Genomic DNA, 25,556 nt, shown 5'->3' on the forward strand with positions numbered 1-25,556 from the left:
ACCTAATGCATAGTTATCTTTTTTTTATTAATATAAAGAACTATTTTGAGGTAGTGCTTGACAGTTTTTTACCTTGATTGTTAACTGAAATATAACACATATTTTTTAATATTGAACAATATTTTTATTCTCATTCCAGCTTTGTAGAAGTTTGTGAAATGTGTATTTTTTCAACTGTTGTGTGCTTTTTGCAATAAGAGAGATTTAACATGACTAATTAATTTTAACAATGGCTTCAACAATACATTTTAGAGATTAAGCAGATATCCATCTGGAAATGTTGTGCTGGTTGTTTCTTTAATATGAATTAACTGCCAACTTTTAAACAAATGTAATAATGTCCAATTATGAAATCTAGGACAAATATAATATGGAAACATTCAGGGTTTCTGAAAAAAAAAAAGCAAAAATGTAGAAAATAAAAGATGCATAGTTTCAGGCTTGCTTAGATTTTGGTAATGAATTTTGGATGCTAATAAGAGCTACTGGCAGCAGGTCAGAGAATCATCTCCTCAGTTCCCTGCCTTCCACAGGGTAAAAATAGTAGTGCCAAGTAACTGATAAAGTTTGCCCTCATCTTGGCATAGTCCCTGACTGTTCTTGAAGGACACATTTGTGATCCTCAGGTTATTGTAGCCTACTCGGGTCCCAGAGCTTCTTCCTCTTCTGCAAGTCCTCATATCAGTCTTCTTGAGAGCTTGGATTTTAGAGAATTTACACGGATCATGTGTAACAGGTTCTGCAACTTACGTGGTGCTGGCCAGCAGCCATCTTCACTCAGGTCTGTATTTCCTAGATTTCACAGACAAGAGTTCTCCCCCATCTTCAACTAATCTGTGAATAAAGACTCACTTATAGAATAAAAAACAACTTCAGGCAGCTGTTCATAAGATGAAGGCAGTGTAAATTCTGGTTTTTAAGTCATATCATACTATATGAACAGAGCAATGGAAGGGCATGGTTCCTTAACCACTTTTTGGTATAGGACATTTAAGTGACTTAGTTAAAAGCAGATGTCGGTACCCTTTCAAATAAAAACCCAAGTTGCATAACATTTCAGACAGGTAGTTCTGAAAGTCTAAAATCAGTATAAACCTGCTTATTCCATGACCGAGATGAAGTTTTATATTACATGTCTGTCAGTCAACAGATAATTGTTGAGCATTTTGTAACTGGGTTTATAGTGATGAAAATCAGACAAAATGCTGTTTTCTTGGAGCCTGTGTTCAGGTAATAGTAGCTATCATTTTTTGAGACCTAACTGCTAGATACAATACCATGTTGTTGACATACATTATCTTATTTATTGTAGCATTAGTGGTAGTCACATTTATCATTTGCACAGATGATAGCAAAAATGAAGCAATCATACCCATTCTCTCCAACAAAATTAAATTTTATGCAGATTCTTCTGATGAATCTTTTTAAAATATCTACATCATAAGTCAGAATTTACTTTATGTACTCATATCTTTTTTTCCCTGAAATAATTGAAGACTTCCTCATTTTTGTATATATGTAAAGCCAAAACATTGGAAGTGAGGAAAGACTTTCCCCCATGTTATTATAAGTGACAGAAAGTGTTTTGTGTATTGGTAAAATTGCATTATCATAAATTGTCATTTTTGTTTGTTTGTTTGTTTTGTTCATTGTGTAACTGTTAATTCCTAGCATTACCAAGCAAGGAGTTCTAAGTTAGAATTCAGCTCCATAGTTCTTTCCTTTTATAGCTAATTCATTTCAAATAACTTTTTAGATTGTTGAAATATTTTAAGAAGCTGTATAAGGCAGTTCTGTAACAGTTATAGTCAGAGGTTTTCTTAGACTTAAACATATCATTGTGTTTTCAGTTCAGTAAGACACTACTTGTATACCACAGATGAGAACCTGGCATATATTGTTAATAATTTTTGACATGGATTTTCTCTTTGACTCATTGGTGGTCTTTAATTTTGCCAGTCTTTAATGATTAAAAATACTTTAACTTGGTTCCAAAATTGTCTGCTGCAGAATTAGGGTTGTATGTCTTTGTTCTAACATCTTAAAATTTAATTGAGTTACTCTGGTGATCAGTCATAATAAGATGGCACCTGATCCTGGCCTGAGGTTCCGTGTTTATCACTTACCTTTCCCTATTTGACTTAATAATAGCAACCAAATAGAGGAAAATTTGCCAAACATTAACAGGCAAACTCCTTATTGTGTATTTGTAAACCAGGCTACTAAAATATATTTGCTAGAACAATAACAAAAATGAACGTTGGGTTCATTGTGACATTGCATTCCCAAAGTGGTTCCTCTAAATTGTACACAAGGTGGCTCTGGATAAATTTAGTGAGAGTAAAGAAGTAGATGGTTTGCTACTCTAACAAAGGATTTTGGTATATTTGCTAATCATACTAGATGAACTCTGAATAGAAATCTCTAAATAGTTTTCTTTCTCATTGTTAAGTTTATTACATTTTTGTTATTGTGACCCTTGGATTTCTTCCTCAGTGTACCAACAAAATTTAATTTTTACAGAATTTCCGTAGCTATCACTAAATACATAGATGATTCTTATATTAATCATTTCCTCCAAAGGAAATAAAAGATGTCTGGACTCAAATTTTGCATTTTCCTCTTTGGTGGGCCATTAAGCTTCCTTGCTCATTCCTTTTTCTTATTATCTCAGATTACAAAAGTAGTTCATATACATTATGCATAATTAAGTTTCAGAGCAGCTTAAACATTAAAGACTTAAAAACCTAGCACTTCTATTACCAGGGAAAAAACTACCAATTAAACTGTTTGTTGTCTATTTCTCCAGATTTTTTTGATTTTTTATTAAGGTATGATTTGGATGAAATAATTTAAGTGTACAATTCTACAAGTTTTGACAAATAAAAATAGTCTTGTAAACAGCCCCACAATCAAGGCAGAACAGTTCTGTCACCTCTTGTGCTCCTGTGCCCCTCTGCAGTCACTTCCTCTCCTTGCCCCCAGCTCCTTGCAGCCCCCGACACTTTTTCAGAACACTGCACAAGTAGGGTCATGTGGTGTGCAGCCTTCTGAGTCTGACCTCTTTCACTTGGCAGAATGCTTTTGAGATTCCTCTGCATGGGTGTGTGTGTCACTAGATCATTGGTTTTTACTGTTGAGTATCATTTCCTTGCATAGACATGCCGCAGTTTGTTTATCCATTCCCCAGTTAAGGGGCATGTGGGTTTTTTCCAGGTTTTGGCTGTTGTAAATAAAGCTCCTATAAACATTACCACAGACATTTTTGTGTGAACATAGCTCTCTGTTCCAGTAACATGGGGTGAAGTCCAAATATATATTTATCCTTATATCACATCACAGCAAGGAAAAAATTTTTAGTACCTTGCCTGAGTTTATAATGGAATTATAAAAGGGCTTTATTTTTTTCCAAAAGTTTTAAAATTATTTAACTCTTAACAGCAGTAAGAGAGAGGCAAGGCTAGTTTTGATTTTAGTTGTGAGACTAAATAACAGATCACTTGAGTCTTTTCACAGCTTTACTACTCACTTGTTGAAGTTACAGACCTTTCTGAACCTCAGCCTTTATTATGTGTAAAATGAGAGGTTTGGCCTGATGACCTCTGAGATCCTTTTTACTACTAGAATTCTATGGGGCTACAGAGATGGACCACAGGAAAGTATGGAGAGGGGCGGTAGGTGGTGACAAGGACTTGTGTCTTTCGCTTTGCAGATGTCAGGTGCTGATCCTGAGCTAGGGTTCCCCCCGCCCCCGAAAAGGTGGATAGATACATTTAATTGCCTTTTTATTAATACAATAAAAAAAAACTTATATTTAACAGCATAGTCCAGCTTTAAAAGTAACTGAAAATTTTTTCACTCCTTTTTTTATAAGCAGTAAACTGATGAACTTGACTAGGACGGCTAAAACCATTTAATCTTCTTTTGAAATCCAACACAGGAGTATTTTTTACGATCTCATTTTGACTAGGGTACAATTTTTAAAATGCTAGCTGTTAACAAAGATTTATATCAGCTTATTAAATCAACACTACTGAAGTAAAATCCACATGCAATAAAATGCACAGATTTTAAATTTATGGTTCTATGAATTTTGATAAGCATATCTACTCTTATCAAAATATAGAATATTTCCATCATAGCAGAAAGTTCTTCTGCATTCCTTTGTGATCAGTCCCTCACTTCTATCCCAGGCTGGAACTATACAGAAGGTACTCTGTATCTTGCCTCTCACTCAATTATAATGTTTTTGAAATTCATCTGTGTTGTTCCATATGTTAGCAGTTTGTTCATTTCTATTACAGTGTATTATAGTATTCTATCTTATTACTATACAACTTGTAATAATGCACAGTTTGTTTCTTTAGTACCTGTTGATGGACATTTGGTTTATTTTTAGTTAGGGGGCTAGTATGAATAAACTGACATGAACATTCTTGTATAAGTTCTTTGTGGCTGTATGTTTTTATTCATTTGGGGAAAATACCTAGGAATGGACTTGTTGATTCATGGGGTAGGTGTATGTTTCACTTTGTAAGATACTGCCAGATAGTTTTCCGAAGTGGTTGTGCCATTTCATGTTCCCATCAGCAGTATATGAGACTTTCAGTTTTTCCACATTCTTGCCAATGCTTATTTTATTTATTTATTTATTTATTTTTTGAGACAGGATCTTGCTCCGTTGCCCAGGCTAGAGTGCGCTGATATCACCATAGTTCACTGCAACATCAAACTCCTGGATTTGAGGGATCCTCCTGCCTTAACCTCCCAAGTAGCTGGGATTATGTGTTTTATCTTTTTAATTTTTTTTTTTGTTTGTTTGTTTTGTTTTTTGAGACAGGATCTTGCTCTGTTACCTGGACTAGAGCACAGTGGTGTCATCATAGCTCATTGCAACCTCAAACTCCTGGGCTAAATGATCCTCCTGCCTCAGCCTCCTGAGTAGCTAGGACTATAGGCATGCGCCACTATGCTTGGCTAATTTTTCTATTTTTTGTAGAGATAAGGTCCTGCTATATTGCTCCGACTAGTCTCGAACTCATGGCCTCAAGTGATCCTCCTGCTTCGGCCTCCCAAAATGCTGGGATTACAGGCATGAGCCACCTTGCCCAGCTTGTTTAATTATAACTATTTCTATGGATGTTTAATGGTGCCTTACTGCATTTCCTTGATGTTTAATGATAACGAGCATCTTTTTATTTGCTTACTGGCTACTTGTATATCATCTTTGTGATGTATTCTAATCTTTTGCCAATTTATAAATTGCTTTGTCTTTTTGTTACTGATTTGTGGAATTTTTTTCAATATATTCGAGATATAAGTCATATGTTTGACATATGTACTATGTGTATTTTTTCCCTGTCTGTGGCGTGCCTTATCATTTTTATCATTTTCTTAATCGTGTCTTTGGACAAACAAGTTTAACATTTTGATGAAGTCCAGTTTCTCATGTTTCTTTTATGCTAGTGCTTTTATTGTTGTAAAAACCTTTGCCTATTCCAAGCTCGTGAAAATATTTTCCTATATTTTCTTCTAGAAGCTTTATAGTTTTAGTTTTTAGATTTTTGTTTCTGAACAATCTTGAGTTAATTTTTGTGTATAATGTGAGACAGGTGTGGCTTTTCTTCCCCCAAGCCCCTTCCCTGTACAAATATCCTCTTGTTCCAGCACCATTTGTTGAAAAACTATCTGTTCCATTTTTTTAATGGAATTCAAAATAATTCCAATAATTCTGTTAAATTATTTTTGATACTATTGTTGAAAAAGCAATTGTGTATTGTCTGGAATGTATGCTGACCGTCAATTGTTTATCCTACGCCAACACTACCCAGTCTCCTATCTCGATTGCTTAGCTTTATAGTATAGTAAGTTCTAAGTCTTCCAACTATTTTTCTTTTTCATAATTGTTTTGGTTTTTATTTATTTATTTTTTTTAACATTTCAGCAAACATTTATTGGCCCTTGGTTGGGGCCAAGCACTGGGCTGGAAGGAGGCAGTGGCAGATGAACTAGGGGGAGTAATCAGCATTTGCCAGCCACACCCACTCCTCCAGAGGAAGGGGGCACCACCCACTATCCAGCAGGCCACCTCCGCCTCCCATGGACCCCAGCCGGGCAGGCTGTGGGCAAATGTCCGATGAAATCAGCCGCAGTTGGCAAGTGGATCTTGGTGCCGCCTCCAACGGTGGCTCAGGATGAAACACTGCACAGTCTGGGCTCCTGTGCCTTGGACCAGCCCCTCACGGCACCTGGAGCGCAGCCCCCGGCAGCAGCCTCCAGGGGCCAGGGCAGCAGCATGGTGACTACAGGGGTTGCTCAGGGTGCATGCCCGGCGCTGCTTGGTACCCTCTGTCGCCCAACAGCAGGTGCTCAGGATTCACGTGAGGGAGGAACCCTCAGTCTATACCCTCTGGGGGAACCTCCCTTTCCAGGTAGGGGAGCGTATACAGCGGGACCCTGACTCCCTTGGGCGAATCCAGGCACTAAGGGCCCCTTGCCAGTGATGCTGTGTGCCTGCCTTCCAGTGCTGGGTACAGTCTGGAAAACTTGCTGCCTGAGCCTCTTGGGGGACCCCTCCCACGCCCACCCCAAGGCACGTTGGTGGCTCCTGTGCAGACCAGGGCAGACCCAACAGAGGGCAAAAGCTACTTGGCTACTTCATGTTCGTTTCTGAATTAGCTATGCCAATTTCTGCCCCCTTCCTACCCGCTCCTCCAATCAAACTGAAAAACCTTGGTGGGGCTTTGGGATTTCAATCTAAAAATCAGTTTGGGAAGAATTGTCACATTAACAATATTGAATCTTCCAATGTATCTCCATTTAATTAGGTCTTCTTTTGTTTCTCTTAGGCAATTTTTTCTTATAGTTTTTAATGTAGAGGTCATATGCTTTATTAAATTTATCCCTAAGTATTTCATGTTTCTCATGTTATAAATGGGAAATTTCATCTTCCCTTTTGTTGTTGCTTGTATATAGAAATACAATAGATTTTCATATGTTGGCCTTGTAGTCGTTGATCTTGCTCTGAACATAAACATGCATGTCACCTGTGAATGGATATGGTTTTGACTTTTTCTTTCAAGTCTCTGGGACTCTTCCTCTCTTTTTCTTGCCTGTTGAACTAGCTAAGCTAAGCTCTGCAATACAGCGGTGACTGGAAGTGATGAGAATAAACATCCTTTCCTTGTTCCCAGTCTTAGGGAGAATGAGTTCAATACAATATATCCCTGTTAAGTAAGATGTTAACTATAAGGTTTCTGGGAGATATTTCTCTGATTGATAAAGTTCTGTTGCACAGTTGCTGAGAATATTTATCATAAGTGGATGTTGAATTTTGTCATGCTTTTCCTACATCTGTTTTAATGGTTATATGTTTTCTCTCCCCTTATTTTGTTATTATCACAAATTACGTAGTTTTTTTTAAATCTAAAACAACCTAGCATTTGTGAAATAAACCCTACATGGTCAGTGATTAGGATCCTTTCTGCTGAATTTTACTTGCTAACAATTTGTTAAGGATTTTTAAGTTTCTTATAAGGAACATTGATCTGAAATTTCCTTGTCTTGTAATAGCCTTGTTAGGTTTTTTGGTTAGGGTTATGCTCATCTCATAAGGGGAGTTGGCCAGTGTTCCCTTTTCTACTATTTTCTGGAAGAGTTTGTAAAATTGATCATATTTCTTCCTCCCCAGTGAAGCCATCCAGGCCTGTAGGTTTTTTGTGTTTGTTTTTTGTGGGGATGAGGGTGGATTATCACAAATTTAATTTCTGTAATAGCTATAGGATTTGTTTCCTGTTCTAGTCAGACTTCTGCAGCATTTTGTTTTTCAAGGAATTTGTCTATTTCATCTAAGTTGCAAAATCATTGCTATAAAGTTATTTAATATTACTTTTTTAGCCTTTTAATGACTTTAGAATTTATAGTGATTTGTCCCTGCTTTCATTCCTAATTCAGTTAATTGATTTTGTCTTTTTTGTTCTTGATTAGTCTAGCTCATTGTTTGTTTTATTAACATTTTAAAAATAACTTTTGGCTTTATTGACTTATTTTCTGTATCAGTGGTTTCTACTCTTTTTTCTGCTTTACATTTTTATTCTTTTCCTATCTTACATCTTAAATCATTGACTTAATATCTTTATTTTTAAATATAAGCATTTAAAATTATAAATTTCACTATAATTCCTGCTTTAGGTATATCCCACTAATTTTGATATGTTTCATTTTCTTATCAGTTTAGTTCAAAATACTTTTTAATTTCTCTTGTGATTTATTCTTTAACTAATGGGTTATTTAAAAGTGTGTTACATAATTTATATTTTTAGATGTCTTTCATATATCTAATTCTGTCATAGTCAGTAATATCCATTATATCATTTCATTTTTTTAGAATTTATTGAGACTTATTTTATGACCGATGATCAGTTTTTAATCTTAGGCTCTTGATTAACCTTGTTAGGGTTTTTGTTAGTGATTTGGGATTTAATAAGAGCTACAGAGACATATATCCCTAAATCAGTATGCAATAGTAATGGAACCCAGTGTAACATTGTTACTACTTAGCATCTCTGGCATCTGACTAATTTACATTCCCTACACTCAGGAGTTAGTCTTGTTTATGGCCAAATTATGAGACTCCATGAGGATTTTTTTTTTCCCCATATTGACTTCTGTGTTTGCTTGAGCAATAGTTTTTTGTTGTTGTTGTTGGAAGAAGGTTACTTTTTGTTTTCTGTTGATGCCTTTTAGTTGAGCCGTAGCTCCTTATCATATTCTTCAGCATTTTCCATGGTAATGGAAAGGCTGATTTTCAAGATTACATCCACACCACTGTACTGCATAAGCACTCTAGTCAAAGAGACCTGAGTTCAAGCACAAGTCTTTCCTTACTTGTATGACCTTGGTCAAGTTATTTAACCTTTCTAAGCCTTAATTTCCCATATATAAAATGAGCATGATAATATTTCTTTACTATACTTAAGTGTGTAATTTTTAACAAAATAAATAATAAAATATGTACCTACTCTATGCTGATTAGTAAAAATACCGTAACCTTTTATAGTAGTATATCTTTAATACTATCCATTGTGATGTTAAAAAAAAAAAAAGGAATAAAGCTGCTCGTAAAACACCTTGCCTCTAGGAAGCAGCAATGGATGTGGGAAGGAATAGGGCAAAGAACTTTTTTCATCAAGAGTAAAAGTAGAGGAAGATGAGCAGATTTTTTATATGCTTTATTATCCATATATCCTTTTTTTCCTTGAAAACAATACAAATCATTTAAAAAGTAATAAAACTGGTTTTTAGGTTTTAAAAGTTTTAGATTTCTCAATTTTTGGAAGATTTTTAAGTAGTTTTGAAATCTCAGAATTGTCAGTTCATAAAATCAAAAATTTGAGGCACATAACAAGTGAATTCCTTGCTTTTATAGGTCCTATTGGTGATATTTCTCATTCTAAAGTTTATATTGTCAACTATTAAAACACAAGTGGTTGATTTCAGTTAGCTTTTCTTTATGACTTAATTTTCTCGTCTATAAAATCAAGATAAACAATACTTGTCTTAAATCGTTTTTATTGGCAGTAAATGAAATTATTTAACTTTGAAAATATATGTTAAATATAGACTGTGATAATTATACTATTGCAAGGATTTTCCTTGTGATAAATTATAACATGTTGTACTGTCTTTAGAGCTTATAGTAATATCTTTACTTGACTTAACAAAATTATTATATAAGTTCATTGGAATTTTTACTGTTCAGAAATATTTCTGGGAAAATGTTAAGACATTTTTATCTCATAAAAAATCACAAGGTTAATGTTAAATGGTTAGATTGCTTTTTTTTTGAATTTTTAAAGATGATGAAAACTAAGGAAATTTAATGAACGGGTTTAAGCTGTATAACATTTTGAGAGAATTGATAGGAATCAAAGGAATCTACTATAAAACCTATTGTAGGTATTTCCAAATGAAGTTGGCATGTTTGGTGCTTTATCAAGATATAGAACTTTTTTGTTTCATATATTGGGTGAATAATTGAAATAAATATTCACTGTTTAATGACATTTCATTATATTTTAATATGGTCTTACAAGTTAAGTATTTTATCATTTTTATATATATATTATAGAAATATGTCTCTAACTTTATGTAACTTCATTATTATTAAAACTAAGTTTTGATTATGACCTGAAGGCTAGATTTAAATTAGAATTTTGGGAGAGCTCTTAGAAATTCCAGGTAAGAATTAGATTGACTCCAAATCATAGTACTGATTTATTTTTTAAGTTAGAAAAATACTTACTTCATGATAGCTCACGTAATGTCCTTGTTTACTCTGTCATTTAGGCCAAGTTTGCTAGACTACAAGCTATGTCTCTCTGGGAGGCCATTATACGCTGTTCTTTGCAGTTAGCTGTGAGACTTTTTTTTTTTTTTTTTTTTTAGCTTTGGTATTCACATTCCCAGCAAATTGCCATAATACAAGTAACTGAAATTATGTTAACTGTGATTTTAAAAGTTACATTAAGATTAAATATATTATTTAGAAAATCCCTGGGAGATAATCTTGGTATGTATGAATATGAGGAAGAGGCTGTGGCTCCATTTTAATCTAAGCTTTAAGAGAGAAAGTGTGATTTAAACGGGATGATTTTATATTTGACATGGGGAGAATTCTCTGGATGTTGCAAATTTTTAATGAATGAAGTAGATTATGAAGAATTCTTTTTGGGTTTTTTTCTTCCTGAGTATACACTCACTGACTTGCCAGTTAATTTAGCTGCTGTCTTACTGGGGGCATCTGTTTTGTGAACTCTTGTGTAATTAAAAGTATTGTTTGGCATTTTAAATCCTAACTTTAGTATTTTGTTCTTTTCTTTAGGAGGAGCGTATTATTTAATATCTAGAAGTCTAGGGCCAGAATTTGGTGGTGCAATTGGTCTAATCTTTGCTTTTGCCAATGCTGTTGCAGTCGCCATGTACGTGGTTGGATTTGCAGAAACTGTGGTAGAGTTGCTTAAGGTAATTAATTCACTTTTCTTTTAATCATTCGTTTACCAAATCATGCCACCATGTTAGAGGTTAGAAAAGCAGTGATGTGGTGTCCGAGAAACCGGTCCTTCAAGAAGTTTAAGTATGGGAGAGAGACAGATGATTGTATTATTAGGATGCCAGCAGTGGGTAACTACAGGAGGCCTTGGCAACGTAATGGAGGAGCATTTACTTATTAAGAATGGAGGCAGCACAGGAGTGTCGATGAACAGTTCTGCAAGGAAGGGAGTCTAGACGCTAGCAGGCAAATAGGAAAGGTAGGGTGGTATCAGGAGAATAGGGAAGAAAAGCAAACAAAGGCCACCCTTTCCAAAAAGGGTAGAGTGTAATGTGTTAAGAAAACTGTAAATATTTCAGTATGGTTGGAGCACAAAGTGGCAAGATATTTAAAAACTAGAGAGAGAAAAAAGCATCACATTAGGAAGGGTTTTGTTTGAATTAAGTTTGGGTTTTATCTTGGTTGGGATTGGGGGCCATGACATGCTCAGATTTGGGGCCTAGAGAAGTATCTGACCATGGTATAAAGAATGGATTGAGAATCAAAACTGGAGACGGAGACCATGGGATAGGTTATAGTAGCTGTCTTGGGAGAGGAGATAGCAGCTTATGTTACTATTGTGACTATGGGTGAATTTGAGAGATTTTAAAGAAATTAAATGAGTGGAGTTGATAATGGGCTACTGAAAATTAGAGAAAGAGAAAGGAGCATTTCAAGTTTATATACGAATTTCCAACTGGGGGATTTAGATGGAAGATAACGCCATTCACTGTGAGACAGAGAACATAGGACAGTTTAGTTTTAGATGTGCTAGTCTGAGAACGTTGGGGGTATATCCAGATAGAGCTGGGTAGAGGGCATTTGATAATACTGCTCTGGAGTTCAGAAAACTTGTTTGGAAAGTCATTAGGATGTGTGTAATTAAAGAAGTAAGAGTGAATTAGGATTCCTCAGTATTATTAAATGAGAGAAACGTTGAGTGACACCTAGAGTTCATATTAGGTTAGGTTGTAACTGTTTTTCTACAGTAGTATATAGTACATTCAGAAGTGTAAAATCTGCAAAGGACTGACCCTTACATTGGCATTGACCTTTACCTGTGTAGGCCAAGGGGATGGAGAAAAAGAAGGGCTGTAACACAGTAAGCAAGCAGCATAATTATTTGAGTTCACATTCTTTCATTTTTTAGTGTATGTTTTTATTTGGCAGTGAAAGTTTAAGGTTTACTCTGAACTCTTATCAGAGTGATTAGGGTTTAGAAATGATTTTGTTTCATGGAAAGTTAAACTGAGAAATTTAACCAAATTGGAAACAAATATTTAAAACTAGATTTAATATATAAAATATTGAGGCACAGCTGTAGTGTTCTTTTGCAGTAATGGTCCATGAATCTAAAAATCGATCAATAGATATGTATTTATACTACCACGATTTTTTTCTTCTGCAAGTAATTCTTGCAGATTATCTAAATGCTGTAAGGAATGTCAGATTAATTCAAGAGATGTCAAATTGAACTTCAAAAAATCCGTAATTAAACTTTTTTGCAAAATAAAAGGTATATACTCTTTTATGAAGTCAAATGGGATCCTTCAGGTTCAAAAAAGCTAAGAAATGACTCTTCCTACTATATTGGTTAAATATTATATTACTTTCTATGCCTTTGGTTGGCGAGAATTCCTTTGGATCCTAAGGGGTTTTCTCTCTAATTTTTGTATAAAGCTCATTTATCTGGAATTCAAGCAAAGTTTTTTCTCCCTTGTTGACTTTTACAAAGGAATATTTTTTTTGGAAAGCATTGATAAAATTGTTAAAATCTTGTATACTCTTTTTTAGTTTTAATATGATACATTCTTCCTGAGTTATCAAAGATACTGAGTTATATTTTAGTTTTTTGTGCTTTTTATTACCTTATTTGAGAAGTGGTAGTAATTCACAAATAGCTACTTGCCTAGTTTACTAGGATAGCACAGCCTTTAACTAATTTTAACCTAGATGGAAACTTTTTAAAAATAGAATGGGAATAGTGTGTGTTTATGAACAACAGCATGAAAGTGTGTTTCTTTTTCTCATGCAGTATAAAAGACCATTAAAAGCATGAGTTCTCTAGTCACAATGAATGTGAACTATATTTTTGCCACGTAACTTTAAAAAATCCTAACTACAATACTAGCCGTAATTTATGTGCTTGTTAGCAATTTCTTTTGCTTTACTGCGCCTGTATTAAATATAGCAGTGTTAATTTAATCATACACTTGATGTTATCAAATACTTAAAATGACACCTCAATAGTAAATAAGTGATTAATTCCTTTAGGTCTTCCATTTATTTGTTAAGTAAGCAACTTCTACATGTAAGGTGCTGTGATATTTCTAAAATGTTTCAAAAAGAATTTAGGAGTTTGTGTAAAATAACTAATATTGCTCATTATATATGTAATTATCTTTTTTAGGAACATTCCATTCTTATGATAGATGAAATCAATGATATCCGAATTATCGGAGCCATTACAGTGGTGATTCTTTTAGGTATCTCAGTAGCCGGAATGGAGTGGGAAGCAAAAGTAAGTCGTGATAGGAACACCTGTAAATATTTCATATATGAACTTTTAGAGTTTATGTTTTAGTAATGCTCTAAAGTATGGAAATATTTTCAGACTCTAGTGGCACCTAAATGGCCATTTTCACAGAAGTTTATGTATAAGGTTATTTTCTACGTGATAAGGTAAGGAATATTTGGAGATAACACTCAATGTAGGATCCAGTTAAACACAGTACTTTCCAAATTTTGAATTTCCCATCGTCTTGCCAATTCCCCGATCTTGTTTTACAGTAAGTAGATATGCTCAGGAAAATGTATTATGTAGCCCAAATTAAATATTTGGGTTCATAATTTATATTAAAGTTTAGTTTAACAATAAACATGGAGGAGTAACTGAAAGGTAGTACCCATATGAAGTTAGAGAAGCTGTTCTTGCTTCTTACTATTAAAACCTCAGAAGTCATGACTACCAAAGCCAGTGTCATTGTCTCTGGAAAAAATTGCTGCATGTCACATGTTACCTATAGGCAGAGCACCCAGAATTGTTTCTGCATCGTTGAGAATTAGCGTATGAGACAGCACAGCTCTGGTTTCCTGAGTAATGGATCCATAAAGATGTTTACTTTTGTAGATTTTACAAAAGCCACATATTTGTGACTTTTGTGTAATAAACAACCAAACCAAAAATTAGGAAATTCTGAAAGAATAATTTTTCCCTAGCTTGTTATATATTTTAAAATCATATTAACATAAAATTAAATCATCTATTTACACATTTAACAAATTGACTTTATTGAAAAGAATAGTATTTCTTACTACCTGGGACATGATTAGCATGTAAGTAGTTCTTGTTCCCACAAATGACACAGTTTTTCATGAGTGTCTGCTCAGTTTTATTGGGAGGTTGAGAGCGAAGAGGGAGAGATGGTAGTTCTCATAGATAGTTCTTTCCTTCCAGTCCCATTGCTACTTGCATTCTCCTCCTCCACATTGTCTTCTTCTTTCTGTACTTTGTCTTCTTTTTCTGTAGCAATTACACATTCAACATTATGTTTGGACCTTGTATAAAACTTGTGTTTGTGACAAATATATTCTCCACATCAAGATTGTAGTGCTAAGGTGGAAGAGACAGGAATGAATGATATGGGATGGTGTAAGCCTGCAGTGTTTTGGAATTTACAGTGTCTTTATGCTTTGTGGGAGGGCATGCACATCCCCAGTATATTGGCCACTCTAAAGAAATGTTTGTTCATTAAACAAAAATGTATCAGACACCTACTTGGTGTTTGGCACTGTTTGAGGCACTGTGGATACGGGTGAACAGAAATCCTTGCCCTTGTGCTAGTTATATTCTAGTAGAATTGAATCAAAGTATAGACACAAGATACTTGATTTTGATTTTTAATGTTTAAAATTACAGGCTCAGATTGTTCTTTTGGTGATTCTACTTCTTGCTATTGCTGATTTCGTCATAGGAACATTTATCCCATTGGAGAGCAAGAAGCCCAAAGGTTTCTTTGGTTATAAATGTAAGTAAAAAGATTGAATTATTTTTAGGAATGCATATTATAACATTCTATTATTAAATAAGTTTAGTACATTTTAGGTATTTTGTAATATAATTGAATATGGTCTGATATTCACACTGATTTACAATTCAGTTTAGTTTTCCGTGTGCTGTACAGTTGGAGTAAAAATCACTTATTAATTTGTAACTTTTGTTCTAACATGTCTTTTTCATTCTTTCAGATGTAGTTAAGCACAACAGTTTAAAGTGCTTAAGATTGTGAAAGCAACTAGAAATGTTAGTCTCTTGGTGTGATTGAAGCTTAAATTTTCTACAACTTGTGTGAGAATTTACTTGTCATTTTTTATTTCCTAAAGTTTCTATCTGTATCCCCCAACCTCCATCATCTCCCCACTTGGTCGGGCAACTCTGAATCTGACTCTGCAAGGGACATGCTAGTTGGAAAGAATAGTCGCAGTAGCATGAGAGAGGCTTTGCACTTCAGTTCATAAGTCTGTGTATCTTCACTTGACTAACCCCTTTTTTTAAGCCCTAGAAAAAAGGCTTAGCTTCAGGTCTCCTGAGTTGTTTTCCCCACAGCTACTCAGTGATCTGTGAAAAGATGTAGAATATAAATCGATGTTCTTCCTCTTTCAGAAAGTCTTACTGAAAAATAAAATCAGCTCAACTAAATTATGGAGACCAGAGATTTACATTCTGGTGTAAGCTCCTTAGTCTTGTTGCTGACTGGTAACAACGTACAGTCCTTAGATCAATCATATGTTGAGTAGCACTGGTTTAACCTGTAACTGACACTGATTTAGTTGGCTGGGCGGTTTTCTGATATGAATTGTTTCAGGGTTCTTACCTTAACCAAGGGCACCCAATTATTATTTGTGCATACTGGTCCTGGGTTTCTATTGTGATTTCTGTTCTGATTACAGTGCATATGCCTGCTTCTAAAATGGGCTTTCAATTGCTGATTTCCTGGATTAGGGGAAGAGCTGTCTACTGGGCATGTCAGAAATGGGAGCTAGTAGCGTCAGGTAGTTTCCTGGCTTTTGTGCACTCATAAGTATGTTTGTGAAATTTCTAGTTATGAATGATTTTTTTTTTCACTTTAATTTTTCTTGTACATTTTTTGGAACACTTATTTTTGTCACTTTTATTCCTAAAAGAAGTGTTAAAAATTATAATGGATGGTTACTTCTAAAAATGTTCTCAATAATTATACAAATAATTATACAATTATACAATTGCTTATGACTTTATTTTAAAATATCTACAAATACCTGCTAAGAAACATTTTTCATTTTCTTTTTTTCAGATCTCTGACAACTTATGAAAGTTAGTTAATAGTATAGTAATAGTTTATATTGTATTCAAGTAAACATCTGGGCTATCTCAATATGAGGTTAATCTAAGCATTCTTTGGAATGTGACTTTATTTTTTGTTGCTTGATACTGCTTGGCTCTCTTCTTATTTGTTATACTAAGGTATGTCAGTTGTAAACAGGTTAAATGACTATTTAATAGCAGTATTCATTTTCTTCTTTTTCTCTTTCTGATATGAGAAATGTTTCTCTTTCATCAAAGACTGTTGCCTCTGATGTGTTCTGGATCCCATTTCTTTTACTTTCTCAAAGGCATTTGTCTTTTGGTAATGTACTTGCTTTTCTGCATCAAAAGTTTCACCTCTGTACAAGCTTAGAAACTTGCTGTAGTAATTCTCATCCTCAAAAATGCTGTCTCTTGTTTTTTATTCCCTTCCAGTTACCACCTCACTTTTCAGTTCCCTTCCATAAGCAGATTTCTCAAATCTTCGTCTTCTCCTTGCTCCTTGTTATTAAAAAATAAAGTCTACAGAAAACTTGCAAAAATAATATGATAAACTCTTTACACTCTTCACCTAGATTCACCAATGATGAACATTTTTATATCCTTTTTTCCACATTTGTTTTATCACTCCATATATATCTACTTATTTCTATGATTGCTAAGCCTTTTGAGTTGAGCTAAGTTGCAGAAATCATGACTTCTTACCTCTAAATACTTCAGCTTGTCTCTACTAAGGAAAAGAGCAATTCAGGAAGTTTAACTTTGGCACAGTACTAATATCTAACATATGGTCCATGTGCAAATCTTTCCACTTGTCCCTATAAAGATCTTTATAACAACTTTTATTTTTTCCTATTCAAGGATCCAATCCAGGATCATATATTGCATTCAGTTGTCGTGTCTCTTCACTTTTCTTTTTTTTTTTAAACGGTTCTTTACATAATTTTAATTCCCCTCCAAATCTGGAACAGCTCCTTAGCCTTTTTTATCTTTCATGATACTGACATTTTTCAAGAGTACAGTCCTTTAAAAAAAAAAAGAAAAGAAAGACAGAGTCTCCCTCTGTTGCCTGGGCTAGAGGGCATCATCATAGCTCACTACAGCTTCCAACTCCTGGGCCCAAGCAATCCTCCTGCCTCAGCCTCCAGTAGCTGGGACTACAGGCATGTGCCACCATGCCTGGCTAATTTTTAAAAAATTTTTTTATACAGATGGGGTCTTGCTATTGCCCAGGCTGGTCTGAAACTCCTGGCCTCAAGGTATCCTCCCACCTTGGCCTCCCAATGTGTTAGGACAGGCGTGAGCCACCATGCCTGTCTCATTTGTTTTTTAGAAGGTTTGTACAGTTGGATTTGTCTGATTTGTTTCCATAGATTCAGGTTTCTCATTTTTGTCGGAAACGCTACGTGAAGGATGTGTTCTCCTCAGTGTACCACATCAGGAGGGCACATGCTGCCGGTTTTCCCCATTGCTGATGGTGTTAAGTTTGATTACTTGGTCAAGGCCACACCTGTGCAGTTTCCCTATTATGCGGTTGCCATTTTCTTCTTTGTGATTACCAAGTAATCGGTGGAGGGATACTTTGAGACTGTGCACAGCCGAGTGCCCATCAGACTTTCAGGTGGTTTTATCCTTAACCCCTCTCATCTGGATGCCGTCTGTCACCATCACAATCACATTGTGGTAGATTCAGGGTGCAGTTTTTTCATTCTTTGCCTCAACAGTTCTCTTAGTTATGCTCTTGAAACTCTTCTCTTGTTTTATTTGATGTCAGACACCCTTGGTGTTCTGCCTAAGTCACTGCTACTATGTCTATTCCTCCTATGACCCCCTTCGCGCCTTCCTGTCCTTTATTTTTTTTTCTTGTTTATTCACATCCTGCACTCCTTTTTGAGTTCCTATCTTTTAAATGCAGAGTTGCACAGAGTATGATCCTGGCCTTCTACCTGTATTCTTTCCCTCAGTGGTATCTATTTTCACAGCTCGAAATACTATCAAGAGCCTGACATGTTTCTGTTCCTGAATCTCTCCTTTTCAAGTCCAAACATACATCCAGCTGATTATTTGATGTCTCTCCTACTTATTCCTTCTCAAGCTTTTCCATCTAAGTAAGTAGAGGAAACCAGGGTCTCAGTGTTTCCTGTTCCTACCTGCTCCTCTTAATTCCCAATCCTTTGAAATCAGCGCGTTTTCTCCCATCTCTGGATTAAACCACTGCAGCAGCCTCCTAATTGGTCTCCCTGCTTCAGGTGTTGGCCCCCCAGGCCATTGCCCACACGGCATCCACAGTTAGTCACACTGTGTCATTTGCGTGTTTCTGACCCAACCTTGCCTTTATATTTTATTTAGGATAAAGTTTAAACTTTTATAAAATTTTATATAATCTGACCTTCACTGTTCTCTCCAATCTTATTTAATTCTCCCCCTTACTCTAAGAGTTCTTTTATTTCCTCAAAAGAGCTAAACCTTTTCCTACCTTGGAGTCTTCATACATGTTGCTTATTTTGGTATAGTCTTTTCCTTGATTATCACATGGCTGATTCTTGCTCAGTAAAGTCTCAACTTAAGTATTATCTCCTTATTTATTAATATATTTGTTTCGCCTTCTATAACCACATTGAATTGGATTCTCTCTTTTATTCGCTGTCACAACACCCTGTTTTCATCAGTATGTTTACTGCTGTTTATAATGACCTATTTCTTATTTTGTAGCTCTCCATTGAGACTCTTAAGTTCCATGAAGGCAGGAACAATGTCTAGCTTGTTTATATTGTATGTCTAAGCACTTTGAGATACTAGATAGCTCTAATACAGGACCTGGCACATGGTAGGTACTTAAATATTGAATGGAGGGATGGATAAATTATGGTTAATTGGTTGTTTTAGTGTCAGGTTCTATCTTTTAGAAAAGATGAAAACAATAGAACTGGTTGAAACTTATTGTTGAAATGGAAAAGATCTTTACTTAGGATGCCTTAGCTGCAATTATCTGACAGCCTCAAAAATCAAACACATCACTCCTAGGCGATGGAGAAAGCTCTGGACCAAAATCTGTACAGAAAGTAATGTAAACTGAAAGTTGTGGAAAAAATGACTCCTTTTTAGTATGATATTCCTTTTGTTACCTTATCTCCCTTGTTTCTTTGACCTCAAGATTGAAAGGGTTGTTCACACTTTATTTACATTTGGACTGGTAATAAAATCAAGTCAAAGGCTCTTGAAATGTATGGCCCAGATTGGATCATCATTTTGATTGTAAACCATTCCTTCATGAAAGAGAAGAAGAATACTAATACTTTATTTAGGAAATATACAAGAATTTACCAGTTATATCAACCAAAGAGAAGTTAGGAGTCCTATATACCAATTACTCTTTACCTAAATCGTTATTGTCTAATCTGTGATCCATTAATTGCAAAAATGTTTTGTTCTCCACAGCTGAAATATTTAATGAGAACTTTGGGCCAGATTTTCGAGATGACGAGACTTTCTTTTCTGTATTTGCCATCTTTTTTCCTGCTGCAACTGGTATTCTGGCTGGAGCAAATATCTCAGGTGATCTTGCAGTAAGTATTATGTCAATTATATGTAAAAAAGTGGTATATGTATATTTATTTTTAACGATAGACTTAAAAAAATCTTCTTGTCTTCTAGGATCCTCAGTCAGCCATACCCAAAGGAACACTCTTAGCCATTTTAATTACTACGTTGGTTTACGTAGGAATTGCAGTATCTGTAGGTAAATAGCCTTACATTTCTTTATGTGTTTCAGAAATTTCATGATGTACATACTATAAATATTGCATGACACTTTCTAACTTTTAAATTCAGAAATATTTCAATAAAAAGGCATGAAGTTTTTTATGTTAATTCAGAAACAGTTTTAAGAAAACTAGTAGTGACTTTTATAGACATTATCTGAACCACCAAATGCTTTATTATATCTGTTCCAGGATTTCTATTAATTATAGTAAATTAGAAAATTATATGAAATCCTATCTGTAAACTCTTAAATTTCACTGAGATATGTTTATAGAAAACATAGTTCATATGTAGAAGCAAATGAATTTTACTCTCTGATCTACAAATTTCTGAGTATATTTGTTTATGGTGATTATTTATATTTTTATATAACTTTATTATATGAAGATTGTTTCAAGGTCATCAAGCAGTCTACAGAAACACTGATTTTGAAGAACAGGACATACTAAGTTGAATGAAAAGTTTTACTAAAGTCCTAAATTGAATGAAAATGGTTTTAAAACTATTTTATTGCATTCATGGACTCATAGCATTTTAGAACTTGGAAAGAAAGACTTAAGTGATCAGCCAGTCTCTATATCCTTGTTTTATAGATGAAGGAATCAAATCTGAAGAGATTTTACTACCAAAGATAATGATGCTTGCTTTAAAGAATTGTTTTCAAGGCAAAGAGAGTTTTTTGGTTTTTTTAAATCAAGTCTTTAAAGGCTATTTACAACATAGGCTCTTTAAATTTACTGGAACGTTCTAGGTAAAAAAAAACTCTTGAAAAATTTAATTATTATTACTATTAATTTACATGCAATTTGCATAGTGACTGTACATAAATTGTCTCGAGTTTATTACACTTTCATGAAACTGCATACTTTCAAGAAAATACTTTCTTGAAAAGTAAGCATTGTTTTAAATATCTAAACTCTAAAAGCCAATTTTTACAGTTACATTTCTTGAGCATAATACAAAAGTAAATATTAGTCTAATACTAAAGAATCATAAACTCCAAGCTCATAGACTACATAATGAAATTTCCATTGTATTTCAGTAAGAAAATTTCATTTTTGCAATGTAGTCACTGATTTGTTAGGAAGTAATGACAGAACTATATTTACAAACTCTGCTGTTATTTGTTTACATGTGATTTTGAACTTTCACTACATGAGAGTTAGAAATGCTAATAATACCATCATGGTTGGCTAAATTGGCATTTAAAGAGGAATTTGGTTTTTATATATCCTGACAATCCATATACACACATATGTATCCTTAGCAAGATAGATGTGTTCCCCTAAAAATTCCCAGCATGCTTGTATATGTTATGTATAAGCTAGCTAAAGAAAATTTAGTCTTAAAGAATGATAGAACTGATTATGTTTTAACTTGTTATAGCAGATAAACATTTTCTATTTTTACTTAACCCTCTAAAATTCCTGGCCCTCATATTCATTTTGGTCTGTCTACACTAGCCCTTGGAGCAATAGAAGTAGCCTCTTCTCCCTGATGTTCAGTAGGTAGGCCAGTAAAGATAGCCTGTATACCAGTGGTTGTTTAGTTCAAAGCAATGGACCCTTTCCTCTCCCAATACTGCAGGTATAGAACATCAGAAAATGAAATACACGAAAGCATAGCTGCTTTAGGACTAGTGGGAGCCACAGGGCTCTGTTCTCCCCCGACCCTTCAATGGTTCAGAGGTACTTTTAGGTTTTGCAAACATTGCTCTGAAAGGTAGATGAAGAAATTGAAAAATGAAGAACTATATGTAGTCTGTGTAGTCATTAAAATATTCTCCCTTTCAAACTTAGTTTTCTGTTTATTGTTTAGTTTTTTCTATAATGCCTAAAATTTTCACCTGATATATGATGAAATAGTATGGTTACAGTGCTTCAAAAAGTAAAAACATGTAAAGTGTAAGGAATGGTAATTACTATTAGTTGTATGTTGTAATGAGTAATGAAGTGCTTATTTAAGGTAATTTTTAAAATATTTTGTTATGGAAGTTTTTGATTTACAGAAAAGTAGAGCATTTTCTATAATAATTAGCCCAATGTCACCCAACTTCAAAAAAGTTAGCAAAAATATTAGTACATGGTTAATCTTGTTTCGTCTATACCCAATCAGTGTCCCATGGGTTATTTTTAAGCAAATCTCAGACACTATATATTTTCTTATTGTCAGGGTAATCATATTTGAGACAAAAGTTTAAATGGAACTATAATTCATTAATATTCAACTTGTTTTCCCTCAGAGAAGACTGATATTACCTGAAGTCTGATTTTTGGCCATATTTCACATATAAAATATTTGGAGTGTAGGAAAACATTGCTGCCATTTTTTAATACAATGTTTTTATATTTACTTAAGTTCATCTTAACCAAATAGGCCAGGAGATAGTTTTGCTGACATACCATTTTACACAAATATTATTTATAAGGTTTTTAAGTGTATATGTATAAATACTAGTCTTTATAAAAGGTTCAGTTTCACTCCTTAAATATTGGGGACCATGATGCTTTCCAAATTCTGTTCAAGGTAAAGCTATCTTAACTAAAAATGCAGTGTATGCTATTATAAGTGAGCATATATATGCAGTCAGTGCTTTGATTTCTTTATGAATGTATGTGATTCTGAAATGAATGTGGATGTTAGCTATATTATCCTCATTGTCATTTGTGCTTCAGGTTCTTGTGTTGTTCGGGATGCCACTGGGAACGTTAATGACACTATTGTAACAGAGCTAACAAACTGTACTTCTGCAGCCTGCAAATTAAACTTTGACTTTTCATTTTGTCAAAGCAATCCTTGTTCCTATGGCCTAATGAACAACTTCCAGGTGAGCATCGAATTTATATTATACAGACATTCGATATTTATCTAGGGGTCAGACAACTATCAGATCTGACCATTCAGAATACAACCATAACTTAGAAGGGAGGATTATTGTTACTTTATATTCCCCCAAAATGTAGATCACTAATTGGACAAACAGAAAACTACCAAAGGATTAAATCTGAGGCTGTTCAAGAACAAAGGGCCCCTAAGGATAACACTTTTATAATAGAGTATAAGATACTGTGTGTGTGTGTGTGTGTGTGTAGTATGTAAATGTATTGCCTCAGAAAGCAAGGAAGCATTGGAAGCATCCCACACATGGTCATATTTGTGTGGATCTGTTTCTGGACTCCATTCTGTTCCATTGATCTTTGTGTCTTGTCCCTCCACCAATACCACAATTCTTGTTTCTTGTAGTTGTATAATAAGTCTTGAGGTCAGGTAGATTAATTTCTCCAACTTTATCCTTTTGCAAAGTTGCTTAGTTTGTCTTCCCATATGAAATTTTAAAATATTTGTATCTTTAAAAAGTCTTGTTGAGATTTTTATAGAAATTGTATTAAACTTTTGTATCAGTTTGGAGAGAATTGACATGTTTACTATGTTTAAAGTTCCAATCCATGAACATGGTATGTCTCTCCATTTATTTATATCTTCTTTGATTTTTTTTCATTAGTGTTATGTAGTCCTGTATGTATTTTGTTAGATTTACACCTAAATATTTCATATTTATTTTGAGCAATTTAAATCTATACTAATTGAAATTAGTTTAGTTTTCTAATTAGTGTTGTCTTTGTAATTGCTTTATGACCTTTTAAAAAAGTACTGATCAGTATCAATAGTAATGTTAATTAGATATGGTCCATAAAAAGTCATACAGTACAAAACCACCATTTACTAGCAGAATTTAATTCTGAATGAATACATGAAAGTTAGTGAGCTTTTAAAACATGGACTGTAAAAAGGTTAGCATTGATTCTCAAGTACTTGAAGACTATCAGTTCATCTGCTATTTATTGTTACCTCTATCAAGATAGTGAAAATGAAATGAAATTTTAGTTTGTAAAATTTATGGCTTTTTAGAAACTGAGAAAAGATTATATAAGAGGAAAAGAATTTACAATTTGGATTGTAATTCTGAGAGTTGTTTAAGTTCCTAGGACAGTAGAAAGAAGAACACAAAGGTATAGATCCAGATTAAAACAAAATATTCCGGTAAATTTATAGAATACATGGTTCTGCTGATTCCAAATGAAAAATAAAAATTTGCTTGCCAATATTTTTTCAGTATTATGTAAACATAGTAAAACAGAATAATTGAGAATTTATTTAGAACTCAGTATGTATTTTACGTAGAATATGTAAGTTTTACAATAAAATCTTTAAAATTTTTAATTAAATTATTATTTTTATTTTCTATTGTATAGTTTCAAGCAATTGACTACACTTTCAGTGGTAACAAATATTGAACCCAATTATGTAATAGAAGTTTGTTTTCTAGTCACAAGACTAAGCAAAATTGTAGGAATGAAAGAAAGTATTCACGTCCAGCTAATGATTCAGGCCAATTCTGACATTGATATTGTGTATGAAAGGCACAAACATTGGTCTCTGCCCAGTGTCTAAAAATGCCAGTCAGTTTTCTGTGTTGCCTTAAAACAACAAAAGTGTGTTGTCTTTTTATCAAGTCCAGTTATGGACTCATTCAAGCAAAGAGGAATTTGGTATAAATAAAGCTGTTTTTCTAATCTAAGTAAATTTTTTAACAAATACTTTGTAAAGCAATACAAAATGGGGAAAAAATTCTGTAAAAATATAAATACCTGGTCATTTTGAAAATGAAGAATGGTGAATAGAACGTAACTAAGGAGTAAGTTGGAGTCTCTATCATAAAATCTATACAAGCCACACTTTATAATGCTGTTTTATATATAATTGACTTCTCATGCTTCAGTGAGTAAAGTGATTTGGGCTGTCTTATTGGTCTTAAATTATTAATTTTATGCATAGTCTTATGTTTCTTACTGTATTTCTACATTTTAATATCTTCTGAAATCTTTGACTCACCATTGCCTATAAACAAAATGTGAGCACTATTCTATCAGTCAAAGCCCTGCATACCTTAAGTCCCACTGATTTCTGTTGAGACTGGATTCCAGGCATTATATGTGCTTATACATGCACACGTGCTCACCCCACTCTCTTCCTTTATCAGTGCTCCACTCTGCTTGAGGTGCACCTGCTTTTTATTTTTACATCCCGATCTGCCTGCCTTCAAATAGACCTGTTCCATGGAACTTATCTTGAACCCCAAATTATTTTCAGCACTCACACCCACACACATAAAATTTCACCATTCACTTTGTTTACTTGCTATCGTTTACCTTGTTTTTATTGTCTTTTTTTCCCCACATTACCAACAAGACCATGTTTTTGTTTTTTTTTTAAATCTTCATTTCCCCTGTATATTGTGGACAACACTAATATTACTGTTATTTACATTCAATATCATTATCCTTTCTGCTCATCTTTTAC

At 34.1% G+C, this 25,556-nt stretch overlaps 1 protein-coding gene across 2 annotated transcripts in view; it reads left to right on the forward strand.

Moving 5' to 3' along the window:
- Positions 1-25,556, forward strand: part of SLC12A2 (solute carrier family 12 member 2) — a 90,431-nt gene that overhangs the window by 30,365 nt on the left and 34,510 nt on the right. For both annotated transcript variants that reach the window (XM_069492037.1, XM_069492038.1), the window contains exons 5-10: positions 10,883-11,022; positions 13,500-13,610; positions 15,009-15,117; positions 19,872-19,999; positions 20,088-20,172; positions 22,871-23,022. In XM_069492037.1, coding sequence (XP_069348138.1) covers positions 10,883-11,022; positions 13,500-13,610; positions 15,009-15,117; positions 19,872-19,999; positions 20,088-20,172; positions 22,871-23,022 — 725 coding nt within the window. The remainder of the gene's footprint in view (positions 1-10,882; positions 11,023-13,499; positions 13,611-15,008; positions 15,118-19,871; positions 20,000-20,087; positions 20,173-22,870; positions 23,023-25,556) is intronic.

This window comes from Eulemur rufifrons, chromosome 17, assembly GCF_041146395.1.
Source record: "Eulemur rufifrons isolate Redbay chromosome 17, OSU_ERuf_1, whole genome shotgun sequence".
Lineage (NCBI taxonomy): Eukaryota > Metazoa > Chordata > Mammalia > Primates > Lemuridae > Eulemur > Eulemur rufifrons.